Below are 27,739 nucleotides of genomic sequence, written 5' to 3' on the forward strand. Positions count from 1 at the left end.
ACTTGATATAATTTTGCATATATATTGATATCGGTATATACCGAAAATTACGGTATATACCATATTTTCGGTATACCCCGATATACCTCGGTATATGAAAATTCATACCCATACCATACCGAAATATAACGGTAAGGTATCATACCTTACCGAAAATTACGGTATACCAAAAATTCGGTATTTTCAGTATTTTTTCGGTACAATAAGGGCGGTATTTCGATCTTTTTACCCAGCCCTATTGTGTTATTCTCACAAAACTTAGATTTGAATTAGACAAAAGTCCAATTTAAAATCTGGAAACAAAATATTATTCCCTACAAGTTAATATGTTAAATTCACAGAGTTAATATGTTAAACCCTTAAACTCACAGTATTAAACTAAAAGTTAGGCGGAAACTTCTAAAACCATTCAATTTTGTTTCGCTTTGTATATAGGAGTTAAGAGTAAAGGATAAAATAGTAGTAATTGATAATAATGTGGATAAGTGAAGCGAGATTAAAATATGAGAGAATATAAAATTATATGGAATCAAAGAGAACGTAAAAAAAAGGGAATCAGGTAAAAGAGATTTAATATGTTAATTTTTTTAATAAATCAACATTTAGAGTTAAAAGAGGTTTACATGATGACCTCCGAGGATAGTGTTGATTTTTGGTGGTGTTTTTCCGATATCACTGCTTTCCGATTAGCACTTAGCAGAGGGGCGGCAATTCATTTTTTGACGACTCCGTAAATTTATTAAAACTAAATATTAATATTTGTGAGAGAAATAGGCCCAACGGTGAGATGAACCAAACAAAGAGAAAATGTTATGAATAGTTTAAAGGGCATTCTTAATCCAAAAATCAACTATATTATGGTAGATTAAATCATCATCTTATTATTATTTCAAATATAAAATGTGTCATTCTAGAAACCGCGATTTGCAAATTACTCTCGTTGTCATCTACCTACCAATCACCTTTGTCATCTGGGGGTTGTCACCACACGAGGTTGCAATATTTCAATTTTAAACTACAAATGTTAGTACTACTATTTTTAACATAATCACAAGTCTAACGATCTTATGAAACAGCTCTTCTTCGAATTCTCCATTGGTTACTACAATGTTCATCAATCAAAAATCAATCTGATTGAAATTATAAAACTGATTAATAATAATTATTATTATTATTCATAAAGGTTGGGGCGAGGAATGATAGTTTACCTGAAATTTCTTGGGTTCAGTAGACTAGTTTTTGCATTAAATTGCCGCGTTTCGCTCTATATTAAATATCCGAATATTCTAATATTTAAAATCCAAGCCAACCGAGTTATTGCATTGCAAAAATTTTCACAAAAATATCTGATTTATCTTGACTTTGCAATAGAACGAACGTTTAATGTCAAAATATCAAAAGTCTATGATCTATTTCTATCTTAGTGTGGTTTAAAATTTTAATGCGGTGTTAATCTAATGATAGTATAATTAAATCTTTCATATTTGATTTCCCCTTGTTTTAAAGTTATTTTCACTAAAAAAATATCTCAAACGGCCCAAACCATATTACCTTTCCTAGCTAATTTATTACCTAAACAAAATTTATGCCTGACATTCATGTATTTTTTGCTTTATGCTACTATATTACTATACTCCCCAATTTTCAAATCTATCAATAACTAGATGTTATTATTCTTTTAGAATCGTCACCGGTCAAAGGTTTTGACCAAGTCGTAAATTTTATGGAAAATTTAATTTTATGAAATTAAATAATATAGTGTCGATCTACGTTGGGAGTAAATGATCATGATATATTCATTTCTCCAAACCAATTACCGTTCAGTGAAAAATAATATATTAAAGTTGATCAGCGAGCTATAAAGGAGTTATGAGTAAAATTTATAAGATTAATTAATAAGTGTGTTAATCATCTCACATTAATTTTGAGAGTCTCATTATTTAATAGGCTAAATTATTATATGTAATAATTATAGTGGACAAAGATGGGTCGTAGATCCCACACGCGCCCGCCTCGCCGAGACCGTTGCCGCGTGCCTCGTGCGCCGTGAACGAGAATGGGGTGTGGGTGCATGGTCGTGTGCCTGGGACTTGGATCTTGGATCTTGGCTATTGGTCTTTGTGCTTGGCACTTGGACTCTATGAGCTCAGCCTAATCCTTTTAGACCACCTCACTAGTCGAAATCAGCAAGTCACATCGTCAACTTGATACAATGAAGCAAACATGGTTGGTATATTGGGATGTCCACATCTGCGAAAGAACCTAGATGTAGCATGTCCATATACGTGTCTCTTCTGGTTCAATCTCTAGCTCCAACACTGATGCTCGTAATGGCTTGTAACTCCCGACGGTTACACTCCAACAATGATAGCAGACTTAATGCCTGCGTTGACTCCAACCTCTACATGTAGTGGACTACACCTATAAATAGAGTAGTCATCCATGCATTCTATAACACACAACACTAACCAACTTTCTCTACATAAGCTCTCTCCCTCTCAACTTTGGTTTTGTGTCAAAGCTCCTCTCTCGCAATCATCCAGTTCGTCGGAACTCTGTTGCTAGCGGTACTACTACTTCTCATACGAAGTCATTTTATTTTTGTGGATGACACTATCTGAGAGCACTAGCAGGGCGTATCTCGTCTTGTGGAAGGAGGACTCCTCAACTGGGCTTATTCCTTTACGATTTATAGTTTCTGTTCTGTATTCAATTCGGTTTATTTCCGTGTAATTTTTCCATTCTTTTTTTAGGTTGTATTACGTCTGGCTAGTGTTTATATCTAGTACACAGATTTCACAACAAATTAGTCTAATAGGAGTATACTACAAATGGAAAGTTACTTACAATTTATTACAAATTTTTTATGTTTCGTTTTCCTACTTTATTCATATTTTCTCTCTATTTTCTATTTTACTTATTTTTTTTATTTATCTTTCATATTTTACTAATTCCACATAAAAAAATCCATATTGTCTACAAATAAAACTGTTTTCTGTTTTTCTGGTCACAGGGAGTATTGATTAGTATGACATATGTTTCTTTTTTAGCTAAAGAGGATGAACAAGTGGGAGTATTGATTAGTCTGACACATGTTTCTTTTTTAGTTAAAGAGGATCAACAATGATTTCTCATCTATCTTGGTAACGATTCGAACCCTCGATCTATTAGTTGGATAGAAAGCTTTTTACCAACCGAGCTAAACTTTATTGCCTAAATATGGCCCATGTCTCAGTATGTTATTAGTAATTGATTTTTCCGTTAAAATTTTTTGATTTCTCTTGTGCAACAATTCAAGAATAGAATAATAACGAAACTAAGCAAGCAGTTTGTTGTGTAAAAAAATAGAAGAAAAAGGCTAATCATATTGTAAGATATATTGCCATAATTTGGGATGTACATGATATTATATTTATAATAGATTTGGTGACATCAAGAGTTTAGAAGAGCAGATGAGCTTCTGGGATGAACAAGAGACTTAGCATATGCAACTGGCAAAGCTAAAATCTTCTTTGGTTTGCCAACATAAGCCCTCCTTGTAAAGTTGTTGTAGTCATTGGCTTCTATCTCGTCGAGGATCTGTCGGTACAGAAGCAACGACGCCCACACCTGCACCACCAAAACAATCCTTCAGAATCCTATACCCTACATTAAGTCAGTCGAGGTGGGTAAATACTTACCGGCCATCTGCTGGCCGAGCTCAGCTCTTTCACGCCATTCTCTGCATCATCGAAGAATTTTCTAGCCCTCTTGATCTGCTTCTTCATGAAAACTCTCCATTTATCAGTTACTTTCCCAGCAAATATGTCCTCCTCTGATAGCCCCGCCTGTGCCAATTCATCCTGAGGCAGATAGATTCTTCCACGTCGCGCACTACACCAAAACAGCACATAAGAACACAATCTTCCTGAGTATAGCATATTGTCTGAAAACCAGAAGCATACGTAGATTATAGTCACATAATGTGTGTAATAAGCTCAGATATGTTACTCACTCTTCTCCGACGTCCCTGAGAATGTTGGTCAACTGATTAGCAAGCCCTAACGCCAAAGCATTATTATAGACACTCTCTGTAGTAGCCTGGGACTCGGGTGCTATGCCCATGATCGGCACACTCATCAATCCTACAGTACCAGCCACATAATAGCAGTAGAGATACAGCTCGTCGAAGTTCTTGTATCTCGACTTCCACAGGTCCATTCTCATTCCCTCGATCATGTCCCTGAATGGCTGCAGTCAAGGTATACGGATATTAGCTTACACAACAACAGCAAACAACAGAATGCACGAATGGTTTCATAATAGCAATTCAAGAAAGAAAATCATCAATTAAATAAATATTTTTATAGCATGAAAAAGCAATCAAGTGAATCAAAAGAGGTGGCTAAGAAAAAATACTGGAAAAGTGGTTTAACCTGGATGTCAACGGGAAACCTGGAAACAGTATCTGCTAGAGCAGCATCGAGCATATCAAAAGGGCGCCCTCTAAAAATATCTTCCAGCCTTGCTTCCCACCTATCTAAGGCCATTGGAGTTATATGTGATGCATTTGGCCCATCAACAAGCTCATCTGTTCTCCTACACCAGACTACAAACGACAAAAGCCAAGTGAGACAAGCTCGACCACTCCTTGTACGCACTAATTTCCTTCAATATATATCAACAAGAAAGATATGCAAGCCAAATCTTTGAGTTCCAAACAATTAGGCATGAAAAATAAGCAAAAATTGATCAATTGAAGGCCAAATAAACTGATCAAAGCAATGAGAAAAAAAATGTTATTACCATATATTGCCCAGATAGCTCTTCGCCTCTCCGGGGTCATTAACAGTGTACCTATCAAAGAAGCAAATAAATAATTAGGAACAATTGTTACTTCAACCAGTTCTTGTTTAACATAAAATATATAAAGGGATCTAACCGAGGTAAAATGTCTTGGCATATTCAGCACATACTTCTCGACAACGATCATAAGCTTCACTCAACAAGCCAAGAGATCCAGGAAGCACAATATCCGGCTTCACATCCAAATCCTCATCAGGTTTCAGCCTTCTCTTAACCAAGGCTGCCTGCTTCAAAACCACATCATAGACCTTCTGTTCGGATGTTAAGGCGATTTCCCCTGCTGGAGAAGCTACCATACTCGATGTGAGAGAGAGTCTACCCCCATTCTCCAAGCTCGAACACCCCAGGAAGGCATACCTCAGATCTGCATTCATAGAGCTAAAGCTCTGCCTTTTCTTCCTACCCTTGTTCAGGCTGCCATCGCTGATCACATTCTTGCACCGAGAACTATACCTAAACGAATCAAGAATCCGGTTCCCATCCCGGGCTGGCTCCAAGAACCCAACTCCATTAAACACCTCAGAGGTGGGAGAAACCACCCACAACATGGCAACAGACATGCTTCAACCACAACTTTTGATGACAAACTTCTTGATTTTCTCAGAATCTTATCTCCTTGATTAAACAAGATTGACCAACCCCTAGAATTCACCCAATTTCAAAAGCTAATAAATTATGCAGTCCTACCAGAAAATGAAGAAATCAACTCCAAAATCAGGCAGAGACTCACAGTAGCTTGAAAGGGTTTCTGCAAAAAAAAAAAAAACAATCACACACAATCAGCATTTACAGCAACATTAGCTCCATCAAAATCCCATTAACAACAGCACCCACCAGAATAAAATAAGTTAAAAATTAGTAAGCGTCACAGATTATATAAAGTAATGGGTTTAAGAGCACTTTCTATATTAAGTCAACTGAATTACAATAACCTTTTTTCTGGTGTCCATACACGTAAAAAGGACATCTTCATATCGCAAAGATTCAATTTTTAAACACGCAACACTAAATAAAAAGGAAATCTTGAAAACAAACCTTTGAATTAGCGAGGGAAGGAAGATAATTTGTTGAAAAGGCAGCTCTATACTCCTCCAGAAGTTGAAGGAGGAGCTAGTGATTTAAAGAGACAAAATTGGAATGCTTGGCATTTTTGGTGAGACGAGAGGATGGCTAAATTGAGTGATTCAGAGTCGTTGCTGTAAATCTCGGGCCATATAAAATGAGTGGGATAGATTTAGAGGTGTTTATTGGAACTTTTTCCGAGTTGGAGTGGGACCCATTTCTGTTTCGTTTGGTACCAAGAACCGGGTATCTTGTCTTCTTTCTAAACTGGATTCCTGGCATCTACTGTATATTCAACAATTCATAACTGTGTTTTTGTTCTTCACAGAAAATAAAAAACAGTGCTTTGTTTATTTCATTAATACTTTCTGTCTTAAATTAGAGTTAAATTCTTTTATTTTGGTCAGTTTCACAAACAGAGTCATATTTTATTATTTTAGTCTATTTTATAATAAAAATCATATTTTATTTTTACCATAAAAGATAAGTAAGTCTCACATTCCACCAATTTATTCCACTTATATTTACTAAAATCCATGCCACAATTTATTGCTATTCTATTTATTGTCAGAATTATATTCATACCTAGCAATACTATAAGTAGTAGTAGTAATTAATTAAAATTATGGGGTATCAGAAAATTTAAAGTTACTTTGAATAAAGAAAATAAGTAATGCCATAATTTAAAAAAATGAGATTTAAATGTATACTCCATCCGCCCGTTATTAGGAATCTCATTTTATTCGCGGACGAACTAAAATGGAAAAACGAGACTCTTATTCGCAGACGTAGGGAGTAGTTAGTAATGGTTATTAAATCATATACTCCATCAGTCCTATAAAAGATATCTCACATTTTTTTAGTTTATCTTACTAAAAGTTTAACAATTTCTTTTCTGAAAAAAAATTCACTTTCGTATAATATAAAAATTATACTCCATTTTCTATCTCCACTTAGCATATAAAGCAAAACCTCCTAAAATTTTGTGTCTACTTATAATTATGATATCTTTCGTGCACGGTGGAGCTACTTATTATATCCTGTTTCAAAGTAATCAGCTTTTTTTCAAGGTAACATTTAAGAAGCTTATATTGATTGAGTTAATTGGATAGAAAATAAAGTAGATTAATAAAGAAAAAATAAAGTAAGAGAAATGATAAAATAAGAAAGATAAGTATTGATTTATGAAAAAAAAAAAAAAATTGATTATTTCCGTCCATGATTAATTGGCATGGGCATGTGTTTCCTTTTTTTTTAACTGTGCACAGTTAATTATCTAATTTACATTTATCATGTCATTTTATTTTACATTTTTTAAAATTAGTATCGGTTTAAACTTTAAAGTGAGATATAAATTGAGGCATGAGGGATAAAGTGAGTAAATTTTTGCAATCCGTTTGACGAAATATATAGATAACCTTATCAACTGAGATGCTGCGTGTCAATTACTTAGAGGCTGTCTAATAGTTTCACGCATTTCCCATATTGTTAGTGGACGACATGGGCCCCACTTGCTCAACTCTTTTGAAACTTTATTATATTGCTGTCCCCGTGTAATACGTGTAATTAGATGATTTTACTTTTATATTATATATATACTTCTCCGGTGCCTCTTAGCTGAGTTTTATGTTTAAAAAGGAATTCTATACACTTTTTTTTTCTAATTTTCTAATGAAAATTTATTTCTCTCTAATAAGGTAGGATCAATTTCCCACTAACAATACTCAAATAACTTTTTTTTTTCTATTATTTTGTGCTTTATCAATTATGAATTAAAATTTGTGATATTTAAAAAAAACTGATATTTATTTTTATAAGGAGGAAGGAATATATATGTGCAATACAAATTCATATATTACGAATTCTGGATTTTTTAAAATTATTTTTAATATATATTACCCAAATTGATACGGAACTTCAAATTTATCCAAATTATCGTTTCTATAAATTTTGTGAGAAGAGCAAATCAACTACTTTCTCCGTCTCATTAAAGATGTCCACATTCTTGAGTAACATGATATTTCAGGAAGGAGTTGTTAAGTGGAGTAAGTAGTAAGAAAAAAATTGAATATTTTATTGAGGAGAGATAGAGAGTGATTTATTTTTAAATATAGAAAGTGAATATTTTAGAGATATAAATTAAAAAGAAAATGTAGAGGTACTATAGTTAATTTATCCCTGATTAAGGTGGCTAAAATTTTGGTTTACTGTGTTGATTATATATATGTCGTTGTATTTTAGTTGTATTTCTTAAGGGGAAAAAAATAAATTATTGAATTAGTAAACGTGGTCGCAAGCCTTGAGTTCAGCGTGTCGATTTATAAATTTTGTGGCTATTCAATCATTTGTAACACACCTAGTTCGATACTAGTAATATTTTAATACTCCCTCCGTCCCGCTTAAGATGACACGTTTTCCTTTTTAGTTTGTCCCAACTAAGATGACACATTTCCTTTTTTGGTAACTTTCTCTCTTCAATTAATACACTCAACCACTTTTTCTCACTCCTATTAAAATATCCATCTTTCTTTATCTCTCTACTTTAATACTTACACCCACCTTCTCTCTCTCCAATTAAACACTTTAACCAATAATTCCTAAAACCCCGTGCCGGCTAAGCAATGTGTCATCTTAGCCGGGACGGAGGGAGTAGATACTAATTACTAATTCAATTCAATAATAACACATATTAAATTGGTGTTGAACGAATCTCTAAATTAATAAGCTCATATGATTGGAATTGCATTTGATTAATCTATACAGCTTCAGATTTTTATTTTTTTTATTTTTTTATTTTTTTTTTTTTTTTTTTAAATTCTGACGATCATGTTTATCAGTGTATGTAAATGATGAAATTGATTCAAAATTACACAGATCCATAGTCTATCTATAAATACCGCAGTCAATTTCCACGAGGTGGATTAAGAAATGTTATACTACTTCTATTCACTAAAATTTTTTATTCCATTTTTTCATTTCCGTCCATCCTTCAAAATTTGTCTCATTTTACTTTTACCATTTTTGGTAGTGGACCTCATATTCAACTAATTCATTTATACTCACATTTTATTATAAAACTAATATATAAAAATAGGACTCACGATCCACTAACTTTTTCAACTCACTTTTTATTACATTTCTTAAAACCCGTGCTGAATCAAAGTGGGACAAATTTTGATGGACGGAAGTAGTAATCAATTTTTAAATTCAATTCAAATTTTATTTAATTCGGTTACTTTCAAAGAAAGTAATGTCAAAAAATTTAAACTCATACTTGTAAGTTATTATTCCCACCGTTTCGTGGTAGTTAAAACATTTTTCTTTTCGGTACAAGATTTAAAAAAATTGAGTTGTGAATTAAGTAAGGATGAATAAAGTACTCCAGTAAATTGAAAAGGTAGAGAGATTACGAGAGAATAAAGTAAAAGAAAGTAAAGTAAACGTGAAGAAATATGTTGATTTTTTATTAAAAGGGGAAATGACTCAACTACTATGAAACGTACCAAAATGATAAAATGACTCTACTACTATGAAATTATGAAACGAGATAGTATTATTTTCCAAACTTTATTCTATTTAATTGTATGTTCTTGTCATTATTTTCCGAACTTTCTAGTTAATTGAACAGTTATGAAAGGATGATTGTGATTTAAATTATTAATATATACATATAGTACTTCTTCTCTTCATGATAGGTGTCAATATAACTATATAAATGTAAACCACGCATAACATTTAAATAAAATTTATTATATTGTAAACCACGCATAACATTTTAAAATAAAGGTGATAAAACAATCTTTCACCTTCAAAAGTACTCGTTGTTTCATGTTTGAGCTCAATAGATTAATGTACAAGCTTATAAGATTAGTTGTTTTTACTGTTTGGGTCCGAATAAACTTAGTAAATTGATATAAATTTAAAATTTATCAATTATATAACCAACTTTTTTTACTTGTAAGTGAATAATAAAAAATATGTTTGTTGTGAATAATATTTATTTTAAGATGGAATGAATTTTGTATTTCCCTATATTCAAAAGTATCAATGCAGTATGCAGATCTCAAAAGAAAAAACAAAAAAAAAAGCACTTCCTTCGTCCGATAAAATACTTTATCTGTCTAAAAGAATATGCATTTTGGATTCAACACGAGAAAGAATATTTACTTTTATGGACGGACTAAAAAGGAAAGAGTGTGTATTCTTATGAAACGAATGAAGTATGATTTTTGGTTAGGAGAAAAAGTCAGTTGAGATTAATATATTAAGCACGTCTACGCACATTCAACCAAGCCCAAATAGTTTTTATAAGTAGAAATCCACGCCAGCACAACAATTTTGTATAGTATAAATGAGCTGATGTATTTCTATACTATCCATTAGAACATGCTATATTTCAACCTAATTAAATATTATTTATTTGAATGATAAATATTACTCCGTACAAAAGACTAATAACATTGTAGTTGAAATAAGCTGGCATAATTCTAATTAATATCCATTAGTACATGCTTTATTTCAACCTAATTAAAAAATTTTGTAAAATATTTTGAATGAGTTACTTACTTCTTATCTATACATATATAAAAGCAGAGTTTTGGGAAAATTTACAAGAATGCCATTTTATTTAAAAAATTATATTACTGTTGAAAAAACAATAAAAACTATATTAAGGTTAAATACGTGTGATTTAAAAGAGCCTATAAATTTGCAATTATCCAAAACAAAAAAAAACGTGTGTGATTAAGGATTCTTAATTTTGCAATTATGTCAGCAACGTGATACGGAAAAAATGGACATTAGGATAACTAAAAGTCATTCATAGAATTCTAAACGTTAAAAATCTTCTATAAATTTGAATTCCTTTAATTAAAATTATCATTTCAATGAAGAAATTTTCCAAGTGGTATATCGTCACCCAATCGTCTTTATGATTTTATTTGTAGGTAATGTACTGTATTCTCTATCAGTTTTGTGATTTTATATGTTTTGTTAGTAAGGATTATCAACAAATCTAAAACTCCCAAAATAAAATAAGTGATCAACAAAGTAAAATTGAATTGGGACGGAGGGAGAATTTTATTGATATTTTCATTTGTTAGTCATGATGAGTATATTTTAAAGTTAAGGGTTTAGGATTTAGGTTTCAAGGTTTGGGAGAAATGAAGCTCGACTAGGAAGTGTCTCACCAGTACAATCTTAGATTATAGCTTTTGATTAACAATATCTAAAATCTTATTAGGAGAAATGGTAATTATACATTCTTTGTTTTTTTGTTTTGTGTAATGTAAATTTGATTTATTTTTCAGTCTCACGATATACTTCTACCATTTAATTTTTCATCATGAATTTTTAATTGTATTTTTTATTTATTGGTGATAATGTTATACGGAGTATTATTGAATTATATATTTTTTAATTATATGTTGTTGATGTGTGTTCCCAATTTTTATATTAGATATGTAAAGATTTTCATTAATATTTATGGATTAATTATGATAAATTATTTTTCATTTAATATTTATTCTACATAATTATTTGGTAAGTATTATATAGATTTCGGGAAAAAAATATAATGTGCCGTGCATAGCACGGGAGAGATACTAGTTCCATTATAAATTGAGAAATCACTTGTACTTGGGAAAAATGGGGTGACAGAGGTAGGCATATAGTATAAGAATAAATTTTAGAGAAAATAGTATATGCTTGGCAGGATAACAAAATGCAATGCCATTTCTCATAATTTATCTCTCACATATAAATTGACTGAATAAACAGGGATTCAAATACGAATAAATTGAGTTGGTCGAGTTTTTGCAAATTAATTATCGACATCGATTTATCTTAACTAACAGGAAAATTAAAAATAAATCATGCGTTTCATGTATCATTAATAAATAGTATACTAGTATTTGGAAAATAGCTGAGGATTGCGCATATATAGTTTTATTGTGTGTAAATATATATTCTGGTGTTAACATCAACAATCCAGATTGTAAATACCACAATTTTAAATTAACAAAATTACATATAAAAAAAAAATTAATAATAGTATTAGCATTGACCAACGCCAAGCTTTCTCAAGTAAACACTCTCACCCAATATTTTATCCAAGGAAATCATAAGCTCCTCAAATCGCCACGTTCCCTCAATAAGGAAATCATAAGCTCCTCAAATCGCCACGTTCCCTCAATTTATTTATTTGGCACATGGCCAAAATAATAATAACTGATATACAGTATTACAGTATATATAAAATTAAAGGATGGTCAAATATTCGTTTACATGGAATGGAAACAACTAGAAATAGTTTAATTAAATGGGCGACGTGGACATGAGTTTTGTATTAAGCAAATTGCACAATTATACATCCATGGGGATCTTTTTTTGTTGTTTATTGGTTTTAGACATGTGGTCATCATCACCTGCAATTTAAATTTTTGGTGTTTCTTTTTGATCCGCAAATCCATATTTATAGAAACATGGAGTTATATTTTTATTCTATTTCGTTCGATGTTTATGCACCTCTCTTTCTAACCATTTCTAAAATAAATAAATAAATAAAAATATGCCAACCATCTCTCCTTTCTACGGACATTCTATTTTTACTTATTAATATTAATTATTTTTTTATCTTTTAAATATACCATTTTCATATTTCCTAGAGTGGAGGTAAGTTCATCTGATGTTGACGTGAATGAAACGAGCACTTATAATTTTAGCCCTTTTATTTCCTAGTATAACGGCACACGATGTTATGTTACAGAATAAAAATAAATTCCGATCTATTAAATTCAAACACATGACAATGCATTCATCACTAAAAGCCTTGATGCAAGTCCAGCATACATCTTAATTAATATCCTTTACTTAATCCCCTATATATATTTTTATTTTTAATCTATAATTTTAATTAATCCTTGTATGAGAAATAGCAATAAGATCTAGATACACATGCCAATTAGTATTGGCCAACAACTTTGTATCCATTTATATTATTAAGTAGGAAAGTAAATAACGTGACAATAACAAGAAATGTGGGAACTCTTGTTTATATCCAAGAAAGAGGGTTTTCATTAAGCTTTAACTTAATTTTGGCTTTGCATGTAATTAAATTAATACAACTTCAGGTCAAACCATCATTTCAAATGGTGCTCTTGAATAATTCTTGAGCCCAATTACTTGGATAAATATGCATTTTTGAACTTTTAATCTCCTATGTCTTGTGACTAGTCCAACATGCAATTAATTGGGTTTTCAAATAACAGCTCACAGAGTACATCAATTCCACTTTAAAGCGATTATTCTATCTAGTCACTAGATCTATGACATAAATGACTACGATTAGTTTTCGGAGTTAAAACAATCAAATAATTTATTCCTCGATGAAGTTAAGATGAAGACATACGAACAAAATGCTGAAGTTCCGAAAATTCATGAAGGCAATGTAGTCCCCAGACCAAGTTGACGGGACAAATTTCACCTCTTCAACTTAAATTGAAGTCGATACCACAACCACATTCTTTTCACCCGAAATTCGTAAAATACCTCTATGAATTTGACAACTGAAATTGAACCAAACTTAGAGATATTGGGCATACAATTGTAAATGTAATTAAGATTCAAAATGGCAGTATTTTCTTATTTTAAAAATAGTGCATTCTGTTCATCTTCCTAGGGTTACATATAGGACACTCGACGAGCCATGTCAATTAAAATTGGCCGGAAAATCATCTTTATGAGAATCGACTGTAACACCCGTTTTTTTTAGTACCTTTTACGTTGAGTTTTGTGTTGAGAACGAGCGTGAGATCTTTGAATAAAATACCGTCCTTGTTTGTTTTGGTTGCTTTTGGAAATATTAAATGATTTGAATCATTGTTGGTCAATCGAGTGGTGAAAGTAGTCGGCGAGTTTGACATGAGAATCATCGATGAGGAAATTGGGTGTTCGTCTAAGTACTTGGAATAACACCAAAGTACTTTAAAGAAAACACCACAATTTAATTAATACTCTAAATCAAATATTTGGGCATATCACTTTTATCTCTCTTATTCTAGCATTTTATTCTACTCACCGCAATCACATTTTTGGTCAAAATATTTCTCCCAATTCCATCACCCAACGGTTTCTTCCATATCTCCACCTCCCTTGAAAATCTCCAACCAAAACCCGTTCTTCTTCTCATATATTCTCCCACAACGCAACTTCATTATTATTCCAATTTGTAGTTACTTTTCATCTCTTAGACCAAAAGGTAATATCTCCTCATTCCATTGAATAATAAAATCTCCATACTTATTGATTCCATAATTCCACATTACAGTATGAAGGAGAAGCCGAGAGAGAGAGAGCTGTGATTACCTTCTGTTTGTGCAATTTGCTACTTTCCAAAAGGTATACTCCTTAATTTTTGAAATCTCCTGCATTCCATGACATATATTCAAACATTCACAGTAGTTCACGAATCGAACTTAGACTCTTGTTAAATTTCCAGAAATTGTGGAATGATTTGTTCTTGATAAAAATTGCAAACTTTAATATTATTAGAAGCTGTCCTCTTGTTTCCTCTTCAACCCCAATTCTTGAAAACCTTCTGCCTGCCCTATAATGTTTGGAACAAACAAGTGAGAAAACTTAATAGAGGATTAAAGGGGGAAAGGGAAAACGTATCTGGACTAGGGAACGAGGGAGACAGTGTGACATCTGGCTGTGAACGGAGGGCAGCGGTGGCGACGGCAGGCTACGGCGGTGACGGTTTGACCGCAGCGGAGTTGGTCGGACCGGAGGGGGTTTGAGGCGGCGCCGATTTTGGAACGAGGGAGATGGGAGTCTTTCTGTTGTTTCTGTTTTGTGAGAGAAAGAGAGAAAGAGGGAGATGAGCTTGCTGTTACTGATCTGGGAATTGAGATGAAAATTGTGGAGAGGCAGAGAGAGACTGTTTTGGTTGAGAGCTAGAGAGAGAGAGAGTTGCTGGTAGGAATTTGGAATTGCAAATTGGTGAAGAAGACGAATTCGGAGCTAGGGCCTAGAAGACGAAAATTGTTAAGGCAGTATATAATTAAAATAAAGTAGTTATGATGGAGTATTACGTGAGTTTGGTTGGGAGTATATTATTTGTTGCCTTTTTTGCTGTGGGACTAGGAGTATTTTTATTTCCACTTCTTTGAGTTTTAAATAATTAGATTGGGCCATTAATTGTTTAGAAGTGGGCTAGTCTATTTGTTTGAGTGGGTCGACGGTTAGGAGTATTTTTGGTGATGGTCCGACTTTTGGTTGTTTAGGGAGTTAATTATTTTTCACCCCGATAATTTATATAAATTGCGAATTGATGTTGGATCGAGATTTATCTTGAAGAAGTAGGTTTTCTTTATAATAAAGAAGAAGGATAAATTGAGCACACACACAAGTAGGATGCATGCATTGTTTTTAACTAATTTATTTTGCAAAGTCTAATTTTTGCATATCATGTTATTTCGAAAAGGGTGAGCTTGTGCACGTTGGTTGCGGTTGGAATAGGAAGTGATTGAGGAGTAAGCTTGTGAGGTGGGTTTTCGTTTTAAATAAGGACTATGTCCTAAATATTTTTACTATGTGAAAGGAGGTGAAAAATGTTTGTCTTGCCATGTTTTGTATTTGAATGAACCTATCTGAAGTGGCTATGCCATGTATTGTTAACGAATTCGGGTCCCAGTAGGGCCGCAAACCCTGCTCGGACTGGTGTACACCCAGTAGATCGTGCGCTATCTCATTGGAGTTGGCCGGTCTAGTGACTTGGTTCGTGGCCACGTTCCTTGTCATGTAGTTCAGATATGGTATGGTGATGGTGGATGTGGATGGAAAATGGTTGCGCAACCGAATTTTATGGAAAATATATTTTTAGTGTACTTGGGTTCTTTTAATTAAAACCCCCAAGATCACTCGTTTATGGCTTGACAAATTGTATTTTGGCATGTGTCCACTGAGTGCATCAAGTACTCAGCCCTGCATATTGTTTTCTTAATGTGCAGATTGAGCGCCGATGGACGTGGAGGATGTTGAGCAGAGTCGTTGGAAAATTATGTCTTGTGTAGTGTCGGATTTTTCGGGTCTTCATACTTGACATTATTCATTGTCTTGACGTTTCCGCTAGTTTCTATATCTTTTCCTTCGGATTGTTTATCTCTGGATCTTATTATTCGAAGTTAGTTGTTGAGACAGTATTTATCGTTTTAAATCCTTAGTTAATATTTTTGCTTGGTCACACATATCTTGTTCTTCCCCTTTTCTTCCCCGCTTCTTTGACCATCCCCTAGTCGCGATCAACCGTATTTTCTATCCTTAGAAAATGCGGGCGTGACATCGACATATCACCCGAAGTCCATGATATTTACGATAACTTTTAAAATTAAATACTTCTAGATTTTGGGCAAAGTTTATGATTTTTGTTACTATTTCCCCTAAATTATAATTAATCCAAAAGACAAATCTACCATTTGGGCCTAAAAATTATTTGAAGCCCAATAAAAATTTGAGAGGTATTCCCATACCGGGCCGAAAATTGAATGGCAATATGAGATGTAAATTAAGTACTAACAAATTGTCTTCGATAGAGAGAGAGAGGAAATGGAAGGAGAAGAAGGTGCAGACTTAGCGAGATTTCTCCAATGGGCAACCACGCTAGGAATCTCGGATTCTCCCAATTCCACGGGCACTTCATCCGCTTGTCTCGGCCTTTCTATGCGCATTTCTCATTTTCCTGAAGCCGGCGGGTAGACTTCAAACACCGATGCATAATTCTCTCTGTGAATCTTCTGCTGGAGCTTTGAACTCACACCGATGTTTGATGCAGGAGAGGATTAGCTGCTACGCGTGCTTTAACGAAAGGGGAATTGGTATTGAGAGTGCCGAAGGCGGCTTTGATGACGAGCGATTGCCTAATTAGCAGTGATCGGAAATTGGCCACTGCTTTGGGGAAATTCAATTGTCTCTCTCCTACTCAGGTAGCTTAGCTGTTTCGTCTCACGCAGCGGTGTTAGTTTCATTTCTGATTCATAGAATGATTTTAGCTATGATTGTGCTTATACATTTGACAAATCTGATGCTTGTAGCCATAGCGAAACTAGTTTAGTGTACATAATAGAATCACTCTGAAGCGAATTCTTACTTTTCAACAGCTAGTAGCTTTGTGCAACTTGATTATTTTTAGATAATAGTAGATAGAAACAATGCTTGTAAGGAGTCCTATTAAAACCAAGGAATATAGGCCTGTCCGCCATCCACAACAGAATAAATAAAGTTTTCCGAAAAAACCTAGTGGAGGAAGACCTCCTAGGGATAAGAGACACAGGGCTAGAGAGAGAGCCAAATTACATGAGAGATAGGGGCTCTGGAAATGTGACATGATCCAACGACAGCCCGGATGTTTGAGTTTTTAACTATTTATAGGATTTGTAGTTTTTAAATTTTAGGATGTATAATTTCTCATCTTTTTAATTCAAGTAAGTTTTCTATATACTGTCATACATATTTAAAATTTACAACAAATAATAAGTGAAAATAGTCAATAGTGCAAATTAATTCGAGAGGTATGGCTAGAGGGCGATATTATCATGGTGTTGTGGTCTGGTGCAGAAAAAGAAGAGAATAATGATGTAATGGAATTGACCACTTAGAGGATAGCTACCCTAAACCCTATGCTAGACTTGCATCAAGGCTTTTGTGATGAATGGGGATTAAGTGAAAAATAGGGATAAATGTGGCACTTATCCACAACGTATATGTGATGCTGGCTAGATTTGAACTTATTGCAGGTATTGTGTGTTGCCTTACTAAACGAAATGAACAAGGGCAGAAGTTCATGGTGGTATCCTTACCTAAAGCAGTTGCCTCGGAGTTATGACTTGCTCGCAAGTTTTACTCAGTTTGAGATCGAAGCTTTACAGGTTAGTTTCGGTTGATACATTTGTTTAGATTATCTAGTGTTATTTCTTTTGAGGATAAATTATGTAAGCACCATTTGGAAGAGCTGTGAGTTTTAAGAGCACTGTAAAACCACTTGTAGATTGATGATGCCATTTGGACTGCAGAAAAGGCTGTTCATAAAGGTAAAATGGAGTGGAAAGAAGCTTCTCCGGTACTATCGGTACTTAACATCAAGCCTCAGCTCACTACTTTCAATGCTTGGCTATGGGCTTCTTCAACCGTAAGCACCTATCTTTCAATCATTTATACGATTTTGATGCATTCTTCCTATGCCTTAACCCCCAACAAACCCAATGAAGTCATTTAAAAAATATAACTTCTTTAATCGATAGCTTTGTTTTCTAGTTGAGTATACTTCCAGGTTCTAACTTATGATTTTGAAATTATTTTACTTTCATTGTTCCATATCTCAAAACAAAAAAGTAGTAGAAAAATGGCAATTTGACACAAAGGATGATAAATGAATAATTATGCTTTCACCCTTTTGTTTGCAAAAATTGTCAACATCAAATACAATAATTTGCTCATGGTCCTTTTTGAAGATATCTTCGCGCACTATGCATATATCCTGGGATACTGCTGGTGGATTATGTCCTGTTGGAGACTTCTTTAACTATGCACCTCCCGAAGAAGACCCACATCAGTTGGACGAGTCAGAGGCAACTGATATTGACTCTTTTTTAACCTCTGTCAATAAAGGAGAAAAAGATGATAGCTCAACAGAAGACCTTGTAGTTGCTAACCCAGATAAGTTAACTGATGGTGGTTATCATGAAGGTCTTGCTAGCTATTGCTTCTATGCTAAGAGAAACTATGAAAGAGGAGATCAGGTATTGGTCATGTATTCTATTCACTTGTTCATGCTTTTTGTTTCCTTATGAAAATCTGTGTTATTTTCTTTTCTGTTTTGCTTGTAGACCCATTCTTGTCATTCAACTTTTATCCTATTTGGTGGATTTCCTTTTCACTCTCTAAAGGAATCGGCATGAGTTTTTCTGGTTCCTAGGCGATTCTCTTGCATGTGACCTTTGTTAGAGTGATAACTGGTAACTATGTTCAATGAAAATTATAAAGCCTTCTTAGCTGTTTGAGGATTGAGCAAATGAAATGTGTACTCAACTCTAACAACTCAGAAAGTAATCGCTATCTACTTGTAAACATTCATAAAATATGCCCTAATGGAGAAACTCTATTCTTAGAAAAATTAATTTTAACATACATGCATAAGCCATTGGTTTGTTGTCTGAGGTAAGTTCATTAATTTTCCTATCTGCAGGTTCTTCTGAGTTATGGTACATACACGAACTTGGAGCTTCTCGAACATTATGGATTCATTCTGCAGGACAACCCAAATGACAAGGCTTTTATTTCCTTGGAAAGTGAAATGTATTCCCTTTGCTCATGGCCCAAAGATTCACTCTACATTTCTCAAGATGGCAAGCCTTCTTTTGCCCTCCTTTCCACTCTCCGTTTGTGGGCAACTCCTGTTAGCAAGCGGCGATCAGTTAAGCACATTGCATATTCGGGTCACCTGATCTCCGTTGAGAATGAGGTTGCGGTAATGGAATGGACAATGAAGAAATGTCAGGATGTCTTGAGCAGTTGTTGGACCTTAATGGATGAAGATATGCAACTGCTGCATATCATCGACAAAATTCACGATTGTAATGGGGAGGAAGTGACTTCATCCCAGACTATACTAGATGAGATTGGTTCTTTCTTGGCGAAGAATAGTGTTACGAGTGGGGCAAAGAAAACAAGGTCGAGTTCAAGGTGGAGGTTGGCTGTGGAGTGGAGATACAGGTACAAAAGAATTTTATCAGAGTGCATTACACATTGTGCGAAAACGTTGGATAATCTTTCAAAACTCTAATTACATGTGTTTTGTTTCCATTGCGTTTTACTCGGTAGAGAATTTTCGAATGCGGGTCAGAAAATATAGTAGAAAACTTATTCAATCCTAGAACGTTTAGCAACATTATTATGGTTAAACCAATATAGCTAACATCGCTGATGAAATCATTTCAGTCAAAGATCCACCAATATACTAGTACTACATTTGACACTACAAAAATTCATTAATCCTATCTTTTATGTTTGCAAATATATCATTAGCAAGAATAAAAATATAAAAACACCACATATTAAAGGCATATCCTATTCTCAGTATTTATTTTTTATATTTTATGTTTGCAAATATGAAAATTTTCAGAATTCATTATTGAATTTAGAGGGAAATTGAGATGGGGAAGAGAGTGGAGTGAAAGGTGTGAAATGAAGTAAAAAAATGGTCATATATATATAAAAGAAAATATAAAAAAAATTTAAAAAAAATGAAAAATATGTGCATAGTCTGGACTATCTTCCGCACCCCCTGCAATGGGGCGGAGGATAGGCCGCAGGGTGCATCCTCCGTGTCATAGTCCGCGGAGGATAATGTGTGCATAGTCCGAATCCCTGCAATGGCGGAGGATGCATCCTCCGGCTATCCTCCGACCCATTGTGGATGGCCTTATATACTCTAGATAGTGTGTGTGCATCTATTCTTTTACCCGGATATAAAACTAAGTCGACACAAATTGTCCTCTCTTCCTCCCACCATTCTCTTACATATGATTCAATTCGTGATCCCTATGGTGTTTGAAGCATTACCAGTTCCAACAAATTTGACTTTTTTGTCTGATTTTGGTGTATTTTTGTCCGATTGATTTCGTTCTCCTACTTAGCTCTGTTCTTTATGCAATGTAACTTTAGCTCATGATATTAGTCAGTCACGTCTCCATGATTAGAGTTTGGGTTAAACAAATATTTGCTCGGAAATTACATGTATAAATTTTAGCAAATTGATACTACTCACTCCATTCCATTCCATGATAAGAGATTCCAAGTCTCACGTTTTGTCATTTCTGTCCATTCCATTTTTATCATAAATGGATCACTTACCTGTAAATGGAGGGAATAAATATGATTCATTGTTTCTTTTATTTCAATTGTAATTTTTGCAATTTAATTTCTAGGTTCACAAATTCATAATGTGCAAACATTCATATTTTTTAATTTGTTTGAATTTTTTTCTATGGAAATATTCATCACCTCCATCGAATTTACTGTTATCTATTTTTTCTATTTATACTTCAATTTTACCTAAAAAGCATTATATTGCTACTAAATTCGTTTGTTCATCTAAATTAGGGGTGGGTAAACGGTTTTCGGTTAATCGGTCAACCGAGAATCGAACCAAAACCGGTTATACATTTTTGCTATAAGTCGGTTATCGATTATAATCGATACCCGTCGGTTATAACCGATAACCGAATTAAATTCAATTTTAATTTCAATTATATGTTTATTTAATACTACAAGAAATTATAATTTACTTTCAAACTTTGTCACAATGGAAGAAATTGTAATTTATATCTAAATTTTGTCAAAATCTCGTATTGCAATGTCAAAAAAATTCATTTTAATTAGTGTCACTAGCAATTATAGTATTATACTTATAAATTTATATCTCAAAGTCAATAAAGTGCTTAAGCATTACTATGTTAAATATAGAATAACCCTTCACTTATTATTGGAGAAAAGTTTTTAAATTATAGATCATGTAAAGTTTAAGTCTTTTAAAGTGTCTAAACAATTTATGTATTACTTGTAAATAGGAGTATAATAATAATAATAATAATAGTACCAATAGATGAAAAGAAAAAAGTTAAAACCATAAACAATTTTAATTTCAATTATATTTTTAATTAATAATAAAAGAAATTGTAATTTACTTTTAAACTTTGTCACAATAGAAGAATCCGTAACTTACTTCCAAATTTTGTCAAAGTCTCATATTGCAAATTTGTAATGCCAAAAAAGTCTATTTTAATTTGTGTACTATCAGTTACTTATACTTATAATATCTCAAATTCAATAAATTTTCTAAATATATTTTTATAAGTAATATCTCTCAAAGTTAACAAGTGTTTAAGCAATACTACTATTTTAAAAATAAGATAACCTTTCACTTATTATTAGAGAAAGATTTTCAAATTTTAGATCATTTAAAGTTTAAGTCTATTAAAGAGCCTAAACAATATATGTATTACTTGTAAATAGGAGTATAATAATAATAATAATAATAATAATAATAATAATAATAATAATAATAATAATAATAATAAGTTAAAAGTTAAAATCATAAAAAATTTAATTTTTATTACATTTTTAATTAACAATAGAAGAAATTGTAATTTACTTTCAAATTTTGTCACAATAGAAGAAATTATAATTTACTTCCAAATTTTGTCACAATAGAAGAAGTTGTAATTTACTTCCAAATTTTGTTAAAGTCTCATAATTCATATTGCAATGTAAAAAAAAGTCAAAATTTAATCTGTCAAATATCTCAAAGTAAGTGTCTAAACATTATTTTAAAAATTAGATCTCTTAAACTTAATAAAGTGCTTAAGAATTAATATGTTAAAAATAGAATAATCTTCCCTTATTATTGGAAAAAAGTATTTTAAAATTTGGAAAAAAGTATTTTAAATTTTAACCAATTCGGTTAATTCGATTATAACCGATAACCGACCGGTTGTAACCGAATCAGTTAATTAAATAACTGAACCGATCTTTGGTTCGGTTATTAACCGAACCGACCGAATACCCACCACCCCTAATCTAAATGAACTTATTTTATAATTCAGAATCAAATCACCTTGGAAAAATTAATCTCATAACCCAGATAAATAAAACAAATTCATTATATAATCCTAAAATATTAAATATTTTCTTCATACCATAAAAATAAATTAATTACACTTTTTTTGACAGTACAATATTCCAAAATTTATATTTAAATTAATAATAAAAAGTTTAAATGAGACTTTAATTGTAATGTAAAGAGAAGGATCAGAACTTTGGCTTGGATTTTCCCTGCAATGAGAGAAAATATATGAGCGCGCAGTTATTTCAGCGTCGAATCATCTGGGGAAAAATTCATCACATCCATCCAAAAGAGTTTACAGAATGCACTATTTAATCATTTCATTATTGACAATAGACTCAACAACGAAATATACATGGGAATTCTATAGAGAATATAATCAAATATAATCATTTTAATTGAACATCATGATAAGTATTGATATTTCAATAAATAGGAAAGTGTTTTAATTTGGAAAATATGATCGAAAAGTTAAATTGATGGAAGAGAATGGATCAGATTTTTGGCTTGGATTTTCTCCGCAATGGAAGAAAATAAAGGAGCGCTCAGTTATTTCAACGTCGAATCATCTGGGGAAATATTCATCACTTCCATCTCCAAAGAAAACATTTAAGAGAAGAAAACAAAACCGGAATTTTTGAAAAGCAATTCTGAATCTGAATGAAATTTCACCAGTTCTGATAGATCGAGAAGCAGAAGCAGGAGGTAGAGATAAATATGGCGTCGGCTCATACGCAACACCGATTGAATCTCTGGCGCTGGTAATCAGTATTTCGACGCACATAAAAACACAAAAGGATTAAAAAAATTATACTCCACTAAACAGAAATTGAGAGATTCATAAACAGAAATGGTGAGAGATGAGGAAGGAGGAATGGAACAGTCGCGGAAGATCTGAAGCATTGTGTGGTCGGATAGGTTGAAGGGGGGTTAGGTTTTATTGAGGCGTAAAGAGGGATGCGGAAATAAGGATTCGCCAAAACCCTAATTTTGGAATTGGGGGCTCGGCCCTATTGCTCCTACTTATCCAATAAACACTGCTGATTAATTAATAACAACAAATTAGTGATTTATTATTATTGAAATTATCTATCCATGGGAAAGTGGAAATGAAAAGGTTTTTGAAAATAATATTAGTGTTATTATGAACACTTTAATAAAAAAGCGTTAATGAAACTAAAAGTCTTAGACATCAGCAGTGGCGGACGTTCGCCATAAGAAAGGATGGACACAGAAATTCCGCGGTGCTGGCGCGACGTCCGTCGCGACGGCGATGGGAAGTCAGCCGTGTTGGCACGCGGACAGACGTCCGCCGTGGACGCCCGATACCAAATTTTAATTTTATATATATTTCTTTTCAAACTATATATATACGGCTCGTTAAACTTCATTTCATTCGCACCACTTGTGTTAACAAGTTTCTCTCTCTCTACGTTTCTTTTATATTATTATAAAAATGGCAAGTGGAAGTGGTAGTGGTAGTGGTAGTGGTAGTGGTGCTGGTGGTAGCGGTGCTAGTGATCGGCGCCAGATCGTTAGGGATGAGCTGCGTGCCGTTATGTCTAGGGAGATAAATCGGGCGTTACAAGCGGCCATGCAGCAGCAGCAAGCAACAGCCGGCGGTACCTCGACCCATCCATCGTCGAACTCATGTACCTCGGGACCGATCGCTGCACACAATCGGTTGTACGCGGACTACTTTGCTCTTGTGCCACGGTTTGGGGGCAACTTATTCCGCCGGCGTTTTAGGATGAGTCGTCCACTGTTTCTTTATATTGTTGGTGCTTTATAGCGTCGATACGAATATTTCAGGATGAGAGAGGATGCAATTGGTAAACCCGGCCACACGCCCATTCAGAAGTGCACGACAACAATCACGTAGCTGATTTACGGAGGTACGACCGACATGTTCGACGAGTACCTCCACATCGGCGAGTCGACTGCCCGCGAATGTCTGGAGTTTTTTTGTCAAGGCGTTAGGGAGATATTCGGGGATACCTATCTTCGGAAGCCTACCCCCAAGACTGCTAGGATCTGATGACTATGCACGTGGCTCAGCACGGGTTTCCGAGAATGTTGGGCAGCATAGACTGTATGCATTGGGAATGGAAGAACTGCCCCTCCCCTGGAAAGGGTTGTACACAACTGGTTTCAAGAGCAAGCATCCCACGATTGTCCTTGAGGCGGTAGCTGACTACCGACTGTGGATTTGGCATGCATACTTTGTAGTAGCCGGTTCGAACAACGACATCAATGTCCTACAATTGTTCCCTCTTTTCAACGACCAATAACTTGGTGTTGGTCCGGCTGTCAATTTCGTCGCCAACGGCAACCAGCACAACATGAGCTACTATTTGGCGGATGACATTTATCCTATGTGGCCCGTCTTCGTGAAGACGATCAGATGCACAACAGAAGATAGGAAGAAATACTTTGCGAGTCATCAGGAGGCAGCGCGCAAGGATGTAGAGCGGGCATTTGGTGTGCTCCAGAGTCGATGGGCGATAGTGAAGGGTCCATCGCGGTTGTGGCATATGGACTGCATCGCTGATGTCATGTACGCATGTATTATCATGCACAACATGATTGTCGAAGATGAAGGTGCAGCACTGACTGATTGGGCCAGTGACGATGATGATGGTGCCGGTCCAAGCCACTGTGTGGCCACCCCCAGTGGACGCATGGGGGTACCCCATGAAGGGGCCGACCGGGTGCGTGCGTTTGCCGACATGCGCCAACGACAAACCCATATTCGACTCCAGAACGATTTAATTGAAGAGCTATGGTTGCGTCGGGATCATCGTTAATATGTTCATGAGTGTAATTTGATTAAGTTGTTTTTTTTTATTGTTTTTTTTTATCTAATGAAATTATTTTGCACTTTGTTTAATTCCGTATTCGTGCCAAAATTTTAATACTGAACATTGTTTAATTCCGTAAATTGTTTAATTTGGTGAATTTGTGATTTTTTTTAATAGCGGAAGTCCGCGCGGGAAGGCTATGGGATGTCCGCCACTGTGTAGTGGGAAGTCCTTATGACGTAGCAGTGCTGGGAAGGCTGTGGGAGGTCCTTATGACGTGGAAGAAGATGTTTTTGGGAAGTCCGTCGGGAAGGCTATGAGAAGTCCGTCCCCACTGGGGATGCTCTTATGCAGTATGTTGAACTTGTTGGGAGTTGATCAAATTCAAACCAATCCAAATGTAGCGGAGGTGATGATCTAGATATATCCGTTGGAATTAGTTGCATTTTAGTTGGGTGGTTATTGGAAGTTATTCACGAGTGCAGTGCGTTGTTGTGAGTATAAATATAAGAAAATAAGTGATGTAATTGTGATTTTGTATGATTCAATTTCTCAGTTCAATAAAGTTTCTTTTCTTCTCCGTTGGTGTGCAGAACTCACTTGTATGTGGAGTTATTTGATTCAATAGTTTCAACATGGTACCAATAACAACTCTTTGATTTCCGCTACGCTTTATCTTTCTCTAGTTCTCTGAAAATCATTATATGTTCGTAATTGTGGTAGTGAACAACTTGTTCAAGCTGAGGATAATCCAAGTCTGCAGCTTGTTTCTCAGCTATTAATCGTATCTAACTACATCAATTGGAGCAGATCTATTACCATAGCTTTGATTGCAAAAAATAAGTTGCATTTTGTCAATGTTGCGGCCAGCTGATGATGATCTCTTGTTTCCAGATGCAAGGTTTCATGGCTTCAAACTCTATTTCTGCTCAGATCTGTTCTAGTATCATGTATTTGGATGATGCACACGATATATGGTCAGATCTACAAATCGTTTCTCTCAAAGTGATTAAGCTAGATCCTATCAACTGCGCCAACAAATCATGACTCTTTCTCATGTAAATTCTGATGTTAATGCCTATTTCACCAAGTTCAAGATTGTTTGGGATGAATATAAGCATTCTCAGCCGGTATTGTGGTGCACAAGTAACACTTGTAGATGTGGAAGTGATCACCACATCAGGATGAGGAATACATAATGCAATTCCTCATTGGTTTGAACTCATCTTTTTCTCAGATCAAATCACATATCCTCTTTATGACTCCTTTTGTCTGGTAGTTCAAGAGGAAAAGAAACAGAATATTAATGGAAGTCTCAATTCTACTATTCGAACAACCGTACAAATCCTGCCGAGGAAATATTAGTGTTCTCACTGTGAGAGAACTAATCGTACTGTGGATAGATGTTTCTCCTTGCATGGTTTTCCTCAAGGTTTTGGTCGGGGAAGAGGAAAACTTGGTTCTAAGGATTTCTCCAATCATAAACTAATCAATTTTGTGGATTATTCTCCCTCTGAGGTTTCCCCTTATCTTGTCAATGCCAGCAGCTAGGTTAGCATATATTTTCCATATATTTGTTTCTTGATCATTGAATAAATATATTATAAATAGGAGTCTTTGTTATCTTTTGAATTAATCATTGAATAAATACAATTATTTTATATCTTTTCCGTCGGTGAATTCTCACCAATTATCATTGATATGGGTCTCTTCGTAACACTACTTCTCCTGTCATACATATAGGAAACATTCAATCGACCTCAAATAGCACCTTATACATTCTGTGCTTTGTGTTCCTAGTTTCTCATTCAATCTTATTTCTGTTAGCTCTCTTTCTTCCTCTATGTCTTGTATTGTAACTTTAACACATGATGATTCCATTCAAATTCAGGCAGCTTCTTTGGGAACTGTGATTGGAAGGGGTAGCAGGATTGGCAACCTATACACGAGTACTCAATCTCTCTTCTGACTACAATCCAGGTTCCTCAGATTCTCCATTCTCCTTGTATAAACTCTGTTGGCATATGAGACTTGGCCATTTGTCTTTTCATACACTAAAATCCATGTCTGATGTTTTGTCTTTCTCAAATAAATCTCATTATATTTATTTGTGATATTTGTCCATTAGCCAAATAGAAACATTTATCTTTCTTTCATTCCGATTCAATTGTTGCTGAGGTGTGACATATGTGGTCCTTTCAGTCTATGTACCACTCAGGGATATAGTTACTTCCTCACCATTGTGGATGATAACTCTAGGTTTGTCTAGACCTTCTTGATGAACATAAATCTGATACAAGAACTATACTAACTCAGTTTTTTAACACCATCTGTACCCAATTCTCCAAAAAGG

At 34.2% G+C, this 27,739-nt stretch overlaps 2 protein-coding genes, 1 long non-coding RNA gene and 2 other non-coding genes across 5 annotated transcripts; 2 read left to right on the plus strand and 3 right to left on the minus strand.

Annotated features, from left to right (window-relative positions):
• Positions 1-3,345: 3,345 nt before the first annotated feature.
• LOC125202026 (phytoene synthase 2, chloroplastic) lies at positions 3,346-6,047 on the minus strand. Its single transcript, XM_048100338.1, has 7 exons — positions 5,881-6,047; positions 4,922-5,593; positions 4,786-4,836; positions 4,416-4,588; positions 3,995-4,230; positions 3,681-3,873; positions 3,346-3,609 (listed from the first exon to the last, which is right to left on the minus strand). Exons 2-7 carry the CDS (start codon positions 5,403-5,405, stop codon positions 3,433-3,435), a joined length of 1,314 nt encoding a protein of 437 aa, XP_047956295.1. The 5' UTR covers positions 5,406-5,593; positions 5,881-6,047; the 3' UTR covers positions 3,346-3,432.
• A 7,920-nt stretch (positions 6,048-13,967) lies between these two features.
• On the plus strand, positions 13,968-16,123 carry LOC125219440. Its single transcript, XR_007176132.1, has 4 exons — positions 13,968-14,164; positions 14,234-14,304; positions 15,392-15,453; positions 15,918-16,123. It is a non-coding gene; the product is annotated as an uncharacterized LOC125219440 (long non-coding RNA).
• A 371-nt stretch (positions 16,124-16,494) lies between these two features.
• On the plus strand, positions 16,495-19,764 carry LOC125207487 (protein SET DOMAIN GROUP 40). Its single transcript, XM_048106861.1, has 6 exons — positions 16,495-16,658; positions 16,739-16,889; positions 17,700-17,831; positions 17,951-18,091; positions 18,414-18,701; positions 19,148-19,764. The coding sequence occupies exons 1-6, from the start codon at positions 16,513-16,515 to the stop codon at positions 19,742-19,744; spliced, it is 1,455 nt and encodes a 484-aa protein (XP_047962818.1). The 5' UTR covers positions 16,495-16,512; the 3' UTR covers positions 19,745-19,764.
• A 3,001-nt stretch (positions 19,765-22,765) lies between these two features.
• Positions 22,766-22,870, minus strand: LOC125202880. The gene has a single exon (XR_007173216.1). It is a non-coding gene; the product is annotated as a small nucleolar RNA Z103 (small nucleolar RNA).
• A 204-nt stretch (positions 22,871-23,074) lies between these two features.
• LOC125202879 lies at positions 23,075-23,179 on the minus strand. The gene has a single exon (XR_007173215.1). It is a non-coding gene; the product is annotated as a small nucleolar RNA Z103 (small nucleolar RNA).
• Between the last annotated feature and the right edge of the window lie 4,560 nt (positions 23,180-27,739).

Source organism: Salvia hispanica, chromosome 1 (assembly GCF_023119035.1).
Source record: "Salvia hispanica cultivar TCC Black 2014 chromosome 1, UniMelb_Shisp_WGS_1.0, whole genome shotgun sequence".
Classification (NCBI taxonomy): domain Eukaryota; kingdom Viridiplantae; phylum Streptophyta; class Magnoliopsida; order Lamiales; family Lamiaceae; genus Salvia; species Salvia hispanica.